The sequence below is a fragment of the Gavialis gangeticus genome, unplaced genomic scaffold, assembly GCF_001723915.1.
Source record: "Gavialis gangeticus isolate Ggan-Ray unplaced genomic scaffold, GavGan_comp1, whole genome shotgun sequence".
Lineage (NCBI taxonomy): Eukaryota > Metazoa > Chordata > Crocodylia > Gavialidae > Gavialis > Gavialis gangeticus.
In genome coordinates this window covers 27,241,871-27,250,679 of record NW_017728995.1, presented here as the reverse complement: position 1 = coordinate 27,250,679, position 8,809 = coordinate 27,241,871, and the positions used below count along the sequence as shown (strand labels likewise).

The following is an 8,809-nucleotide window of genomic DNA, read 5'->3' as shown; positions in this document are numbered from 1 at the left end:
TGGTCTGTAGTAGACCCCCACTGTTAAATCTCTTTCCCCACAACTGCCTTGTATTCTAACCCACAGCACTTCCGTGTACCCCTCCTCTGATCCTTGTTAACTGATGAGGATGTGTATTCCTCTTTAGAGCGCCACGCCCCCACCTTTCCTCCCTGTCCTGTCCCTCCTGTACAGCCTTGATATTCACCGCCCAGTCATGCGTGGGGTCCCACCACGTTTCAGTGAGCCCCACTATGTCCGGGTTGGTGTCAGCTAGCAGGAGGGTAAGTTCCTCTTGCTTGTTTCCCATACTACGAGCATTTGTGTAGAGGCATTTGAGGCCTCCTGTGGATGTGTGCACTGGCCCCCTAATCTCAGCATTGCCCTGGCCCCTGTTGCTTACCTGTGTATATGTTCCGCTCGTCAGTCTAGGCTGGGCTGTATTTGTGGGTGTTGCTTTGTTTGGCAGTCCAAGGCTTCCTCCGCCTTCGTCTTCCCCTTCCCCTGATCAGCCTAGTTTAAAGCCCACTGGAGGAGATCCGCCAGCCTAGAAGAATACACACACTTACCTTTACGGAAACGGTGGAGCCCATCCCATCCCATCCCAGCATGTCTTTGCAACCAGCATTTAAAAGCACATAGCACTTTGATAACTCCCAGGGATGTAGCTAACGACTCATTAACTATTTTTAAAAGGTACTTGCAGGATAAAACACACTAAAAGTTATTATGAAAAGACACTGGGTGAAATATACCCTTTGCCCATACAGTGGTGCTACTTTGAAATATGACCTTTTCCTAAGGGAGGCATTGCTTTTGAGAAATGGAAACGTGTTCAGTGGAATTCACCAAGGGCAGCACATACTGTTTGACTGCTTTCAGATTGTATTTGTGTATTTTTAGCCCACCCTGAATGGTTCAGTGACAGTGACTTGTAATGTCGTTGTTACCGTATATTAAACATGAAGTCAGTCTCAGCAAAGCAATGGGTTAGAGTATTCATCTTCATCTCAATACTTCTGTGAGACCATTCTATCTTTGCACAATAAGTGGCTAGGGCCATGGAGGGAAGCTGTATAGATAAGGTTGGTTAAAGAAATGAGGCCTGACCTTTTTGGTAAGAGTGCCACAAATTAAGCCCCACAGCCCTCCAAGTGCTACTGCAATCTCCTTCTAATGCCTGCTCTACTTCCTGCTCCCTGCCCTGTGTCTGATCTGCTGCTCTGCTTTCTGCCCTGTCACTGCTGTTTGACCCCTTCTGATCTGTTGCATACCACACAGGCTTCCCATGCTACTTGTGGCATGCATGCTACAGATTGGTCACCCCTGGGTTGAGAGGTCAAGTGACAGGGGGCCATTAATATTCATAAGTAAGATGAGGCACTAAAATGAGGGGTTCTGGTCTGGAGGGAAGAACCATGTTCTGTTCTTTGTAAGCGAGGAGAAATGGATCTCTAATAATAGTGTCAATCTCTGCAGCGATGGGGGTGCCCCGAGATTAGACCAGTGGTTGTCAACCTTTTCAGATTCAAGGCATCCCCCAGAAAATGCCAACTTTTAAGTTTTCACTTGGTTTTTGGCTGCAGAAAAAAATGGAGCAATTTGCTTCTTGCAAAGAACATAGAAAGACCACAATAGCGCAAAATGTTTTTAACATTATGAATTCCTACTAAAATTTCCAGGTTTAACTTGTGAATCATGACAGTGCTAACACTGTGTGACTCTTTTGAAAGGATCTCAGTGCACCCCAGGGTGCCATGGCATCCTGATTGAGAATCATGCTCTAGATTTTCTCTCATTGTTGAGAATAATAAATGAAGACAGAGTAAGTCACACACATAACATTTCGCTGACACAACATCTGGAAGGGAAATGGGAATGTCACCAGGCTTAAAGCCCAAATGTTTTGAATCCACTGATGAAATGGCTTTGGCAGAGAGTGCCTAGAGAAAATTAAATTTAAAAAAAAGTTAAAAGGAGTAAATTTAAAAGGGAGAAAGGGGATTAACTAACAAATTAAGAACAGAAAGTGCTCAGGGGCAACAAGCAAAGGAAAGCAAACAGGAATGAAGGAACAGTTGCAGCTGCTCTGCTTTCTATGCTCAGAGCTGTGGTAGGGCAGGCATATGAGACTGTGCAGGGCACAGGTGGGACCCAACAGACACAGCTATCCAGAGGTTCAGTCTTATGTAGGTAGAGCACATGCACCACTTGAACAGGATCCACGCTGTCAAACACTGAAAGACTGAATTTGTATTTAAGTATGTGTAACAAAAAAAACGATGGCATCAATATACTCCAGGCTACAATTCTTTACATAAAGGAAGTAAATGGTTTATTTTTATGGTCGGATTATCTTGTTCTTTCCTACACTCGGCCTCCCTCATATCTGTGAACTTTGCACGCGGTTAAAAAAAATTCTGCTGCCATAACTGTTCGGCCGCAACAGCACTCAAGGTTGTTTGTGTTGCTGCTTTTCCAACCAGCCATAAAACACACAGCACCCTATATGTCTCCTTCTCTGCAGGCACTTCACAACCGCGCATGGTAGTTTCCAGATTCCTGCCTCAGTATTTGAAATCAGGATGTCGTCTCATTTCTTCAGGTCTTTATTTTCCTCTTTATTTAAAATAAAAATACGAAGTTGTGTTTACATTTGTCTATTCTGCCATGAATAAAACATAGCACATTATCTTTTATTTTAGGCCAAGTGGGTCTAATAAAAGGTATCAGGTTCACCCGACAAACCCACGTCTGCCAATGTCTGTAGACCAATATGGCTACAACCTCCCCCCCCCCGTAACACAGCACATGTTTTAATATCAAGTTTTAACACCTCTCTCCTTAAGGCCACTCTGTATGAAAACTGCCGATGGGCTGTGCTGCTGACATGAACGGGGGCGAGCGAGGGGGACTGGTTTTCCTTTCACAATAATCTTAACATCCTTATCTGTACTTGATATAGAGGTAAGTAAGCATTAAACACCAGCAATGTTTAGTTGTCGTTTGCATTTTGATTCGACCGCTTCCACATTTGACACCTGTACTCGATACAGCGCCTCGATCTCATCCCTTCAAACAAACAACCAACCAACCAACCAACCAACCACACGTGAATTAAACTGGCACAGTTCTTTGGGTTAATCCAATCTCTTTTCTCAATTAGTTGGAAAAAAAAAACTCGTCAGGTTTTGGGTCTAAATACCCGTCCTTCGTCCGGCTGAGGAAGCAGAAGTGATCCAGCCCACGCTTGCAGTGTAACCGAATCCACAACCAACATGACTTCCCCCACTAAAAGCACCACCTCCACCCACCTTGAATTCTGGCTGTCAGACTGTCACGGAGTAGGGTCTAGGAGCAGCCGTGATCCCTCTAGCGCCCCCTGTCATGTCAAGTAAGTGATCCAGCACCCTCTTTTCTCACCCGCCATGTCTTGTTGGTATGTATAGTTTTACATGGGAGGCTGCCTTACAGTCCCCTTGGACACGGTGCTATGCTTATTCTGTCCCCCGTTCTGTATGGAGTGACCTGGTGCACCCCCAGCCTTATGGGCTATGTGTGCCTCCTACCTCCCCTTTAGCACGCCCCAAGCCTCGCAGCTCTTCCAGACATTATCTGGTCCCTTTCCTTTCTGCGCCCTTGGGCTTGACACGCAACCGGTGCCACTCTCTAGCGCCCCTGGGCTTGTCACGCAACCGGCGCCCCTTCTCTAGTCGTCCGCCCTCTCGGGCTTACTAATAGTACTTGTCCCAAGTGGGCTCAGGCAGCCTGAGCCTTACCTTGCCCCTTTGACCCTTCGGGGTTCCCATCACTGCAGAGCCCCCCTGGGACTCTTTCCAATTGGGCTCAGGTGGCCTGAGCCTTACCTGGCCCCTTTGACCCTTCAGGGTTCCCAGCACTGCGGAGCCCCTCTGGGACTCTTTCCCATTTGGGCTCAGGCAGCCTGAGCCTTACCTGGCCCCTTTGACCCTTCAGTTTGGGGCTCTTTTCAGTCCGCACCCCTCCTGGGGTTTCTATCAAAAATATGCACCCCCTCAGGGGCTTCTCTCAACACATGCCCTCACTAGGGCCTCTCTCTCTGTTCGCCCCTCCTTGGGGCCAGGATCTAAACACCCCACACTGTAGCACCACACTCCAGGGCTGGGAGCACCCCCACCTCTCTGGGGGGGCTCCTTATCAGGCCTCCTCCAGTCTGTAGCAATAACGAACAAGAAACATAAAGCCCTGAGCCCACGGGCTATAACCAAAATAAGCCTATGCCACTATGGCCCCTATGTTCCACCTTCAAGCTTCACAATCTGGGTTCCCTCCAGCCTTGCTTCATGATGCAGCCCCCCAGGTGATCATGTTGCACCACTCATCTCTGCTACTGCACAGCTCCTGCAACCCAGGCTGCCAGAAGAAAACTGGCCAGGAGGCTTCAGCCTGGGCTGTTTATAAAGGCCCGGCCTTGCCCCCTCCTGGTCACCTGACCAGCACGGTTGCCCCAGCAACCATCATCTGAGCTGCCCTGGTGATTGGCAGCTGCCCTTATTCCTTCCTAGGGACAGGGCACCTCAGTGCCCCTGTGACACAGACCCATTTAACTCATCCCTAATTAACCAAATTAAATGCTGCCCTCTGGTGTGCAGAAGCAGCCTAACTGTGTTACAAGGCCAGTCTGGTCCGTTTTTTAGGAACATCTATATGGGTAGCGTTAGGAGGGACGAACTCAATGCGTTCAGGGGCGCGAGAGCCCCGCGAGGAAAATAACCCAGCCGTCAGAGTGGTTCCCCGCCGAGAAGCCACGAGATCCTTTTAAGAGTGATGTGAAATATCGTTAAGGTATGCACATATGTTCATATATGCGTTCATGTGCACAGGCGATCGCCAGGTAAAAGGTTAAGGCTTCAAAGAGCAATCAGGATGGGTGGTAGAGGTGATAGCTTTTATTAAACCAACTAGACTTTGGGTCCCTTCCAGCCCTGACGTCCATGACATCTGTGGAAAAGGGAGTCCAGAGTGCGACGTAGGGCGCTCTGAGCCCTTTGTAACAGGAAGATTTGCTACTGTGCAGGCTAAGAGCAGGCATTTTCTACGGGGGCCTTGAGTCTAATGAGAGGGGCCTGGCTGCTTGAGGGCCCCCATCGCTGCATCAACGCGACGCTGATCGGAACAACCCGCTGGCGTCCTCTCTGATGGGACCGACTGCTGCAGCCCCCTGAGGAGAGGCTCCACCCACCACGCGCCTCCCCGGCAAGCCCGGCCCCAACTGTCTGTCAACGTTCTCGTCAAAACGTCACTGCCGCGGCCCCGCCCCCGCTTTCTCGTTCTGACCCTCCTCGGCCGCCGTCCCTGCGTTGACATGGCGGCCCTGGCGCTGCCTGCTGAGCGTGGCCGTCGCTGCCTGTGGGGGCTGCCGCTTCAGTGAGTGCGGGGCGGGGCGCGTGCGACCTCCCCCGGGACACCTGCCCCCTGCTCTGGGCCACCCTGTGTCCCCGGGAGCCCCGCCCCCGTTGTGGGAAGGGCTCCGCCCCCTCGGGCCGCCGACCCTTGCGCGAGGGCTGCTGGGCTCGGCTGCGGGCGGGGACGAGCGGTGTGACCCTTCGTGCAGGGTCCCGTCCGCCACGCGCCAGCCGCAGCTGTCCAGGTGTTCAACACCTGCAGTCATTTTCCCCGCAGCTCATTGGTGCAGCAGAGGCAAAGTCCAGGGGCCCTGCAGGGAGTCTTATTTATTTATTTTTAAATCTATATATATCTATATACAGTATATCTGTCTTTTTATATCCGTGTATATGTATATATCTATATCCATATCCATCTATATTCATATCTATCTATCTCTATATCCATGTAATGTATATATCTATATGTATCTATTTATATCTATATACCTATCTACATCTATATCTCTGTATTTATCTATAGCGCTCTCTCTCTAGATATATATAGATATATATTAAATGGGAGGTGGTTCATATATCTCTATCTATAGATGTAGATGGGTATATAGATATATCTATCTATATATCTATCTGTACATACACACATCTATATCTCTATATCTATCTATAGCTACATCTATCTATCTCTATATCTATCTATAGCTATATCTATCTAGATAGATATAGCTATAGATAGATATAGAGATATAGATGTGTGTGTATGTATATATCTATCTATATCTGTCTATAGATAGATATAGATATAGGACCCCAGATAAGCATTTCTACACAAACCTAAAAACGCATCAAAAACCCGTGCCCCCATTACGGGGTCTGTACCAGCTTTGGGGCTCTTACGACAGCTCAAAATAAAGAAATGTGTCGATTAGGAAGACCCAGTTGTTCCACTGGTGATTTCCAGTGAGCAATATAAAGTAACTACTGTTAGACCAGCTGAGTAAACTCAAGTTGATTTAATCAAAGATATTGATCTACTCAAAAAAAAGTTTGCCTGCCAATATAAAGTGACTAAGACGTATTTGTGTATGTAATTGCCTGCCCATTTTCGTATTTTTTCAGTATACAGTTGTTTTTCAGCAGATATGATCATTTTGAGCTTCCCGCATGGTAATTTCATATTTAACGCTTGACAGTGCTGGGCATTGGGCTTCCTGTGCTGCCCAGGCAGCAGCCGAGACTGGCAGGCGGGGTTTTTTTGGGTGGTGGCAAGTCCTTGCTTGAGGGCGCCGGGGCCGGCTAACCTCAGGGTGGGTCCAGGAAGCTTGGCTGGGCACCGGGCTCAGCATAGGCAGCACCTGTGGAAACTTCTCCCCTCTGATGAAGAACAAGGGGGTTTTCTTAAAATGATTTTTCACATTTTCTGTAAGCGCAGCCTTTGGGCCAACAACTGCATTCCAGTAAAGCTCACACATCTCCCTGAAGCTGGCTCTTGCCAGCAAAGAGCAGCTATCCCCTCAGAAATCATAGACTTATAGAAAATCAGGGTTGGGAGGGACCTTGGGAAGTCATTAGTCCAACCTCCTGCTCAAAGTAGGACTGCCCCTAATAAAACCAAAAAAAAAATCCACCATCAGGCCCCAGCACTGAGCTTCCTCTACAGGTAGGGGAAGTAGGTTGCTGGCAAGAAAACGTCAACATCAACGTTGATTTTCTTTTTTAGGATCGAGCCCCAGTGATTGCTCCAAGCAATCACGGTTCATTTGGGTTTTCTGAATAAAGACACTCATTTTAGTCCATTCGTTGTGTCCATAGTCTATTTAACGTCGCTTTTCTCCTGGTAATGTGCTGAATGTTTGGCCAAAACTATATGAATTACTATGTAGCCAAGGCAGTAGCAAGTGAATTAATTAACTTTGGCAGCCGGAGTGAGCCATCAGAAGCTCTCTCCAGTGAAGACCAGTAGGAATCCCTTCAGAAAAGACCTAGTAAAACTAAAAACCACTGTCAGACCCCAACACTGAGCCTCCTTTATGGGCAGGGGGAGCAGGTCACAGATAAGAAAATATAAACAGTCTTGATTTTGTTTGTTTTTAGGATTGAGCCCCAGCGATTGCCCCCAAATGGTCACAGTTTGCTTGGGTTTTCTGTGTTTTCACTTGTAAATAAAGACACTGATTTTAGTCAATTTTTCATCTCATCCATACATATTGTACTTAATGTTGCTTTTCTGCTTGTGATAATGCACTGACTGGTCAGCCAACATATCAAGTCTCCTTAGCCAAAACAGTTTTAATTATTAAAAAACATTGCATTAATTATTAACTTCATCTCCCAGGATGAGCCATTGGAAGCTAGTCATCTATCCAGATCCGTCTCTTTCTCAGTTTGTGGCCGGTGATGTATGTGGTGTTAAATGTGGATCCAGCTTGCAGAGCTTCTCCATCCAGCCCACCTGACACTGGAAGGTGTGGGATATGCTGGGGGAGATTGCCTGATGTGGAATTGGGGGCCCTTGGGTCTTGGTGGATATGGCAGCCAGCAGCAGGAAGATAACTGAGGGCTAATACAGTCACAGTCACCCACCAGCTACTTCACTCATTGCTGTGGTCCCAGCTCCTTGGCTGCTGTTGCTGCAGCACCAGCAGCTTTGGCTCTGGCAGGGGGCAGATGACAGGAGCTAGACTGCACCACGAGCCCCATGCCAGAACCAGAGCCAGAGCTGCTGCCACCACTGCTGCATGCCCCAGGTCTGAGCTAGAGCTGCTACTGCCATGTGGCCTGGACTGGATCCTGGTTGAGTTTGACACCCCGATTTAGTCTATGAATTAGACTACCTGGCCTGAGGCTGAGGAATCAACTTGTGGGTTAATTAAAACCATTTTGAAAAAGGAGCATGTTTAAACTTGTGGGCAGCTATTTCATCTTGTCTAGTGGAACATCTATATTTTGGCTTATCTGTTACTTCTATGACTGTTTTTTTTCTCTCAACTTTTTTGTATCTCTTTTGCCTGTTTCTTTTCTCTTGTTGCCTCCAACATCACCTCTTTTCATTGTCCTCTGCCACCACCCACTTAACCTCTCCTTTTTTCTCTTTAGCCAACCACTTCATGTCCTCTTTTGTACTACCCTGCATACTGTGAACCACCTCCCAGTTAATAAATGTGAGGAATAGGCCATTGTCTTCTTCAAGAGCCTTCTAAAAATCTATTATTTAAAATATTCCAATCTGAATGATCCCTCACTATTTTTTAAATTAAATTATGATCTTGTGCCTATGGTGTCTTTAAGCTGTCAGTTCCTTTGAGAAGAGACTTTTTTTGTTTGGCACACCTTGCTAGTTGCACAATGTCACAGACTGTGTAATTAATTATGTCACGAATCACTTTAGAAACGTATCCAGTGTCTTCCCTACATCCAAGAAGAGAAATAGCTCTTGTTAATGTTTT

General features: G+C 47.3%; 1 protein-coding gene across 1 annotated transcript in view; it reads left to right on the top strand.

Annotated features, from left to right (window-relative positions):
• Positions 1-5,308: 5,308 nt before the first annotated feature.
• Positions 5,309-8,809, top strand: part of MCCC1 (methylcrotonoyl-CoA carboxylase 1) — a 35,512-nt gene continuing 32,011 nt past the window's right edge. The window contains exon 1 of the mRNA XM_019503360.1: positions 5,309-5,385. Within this exon, the coding sequence (XP_019358905.1) occupies positions 5,324-5,385 (62 nt within the window). The 5' untranslated portion in view covers positions 5,309-5,323. The remainder of the gene's footprint in view (positions 5,386-8,809) is intronic.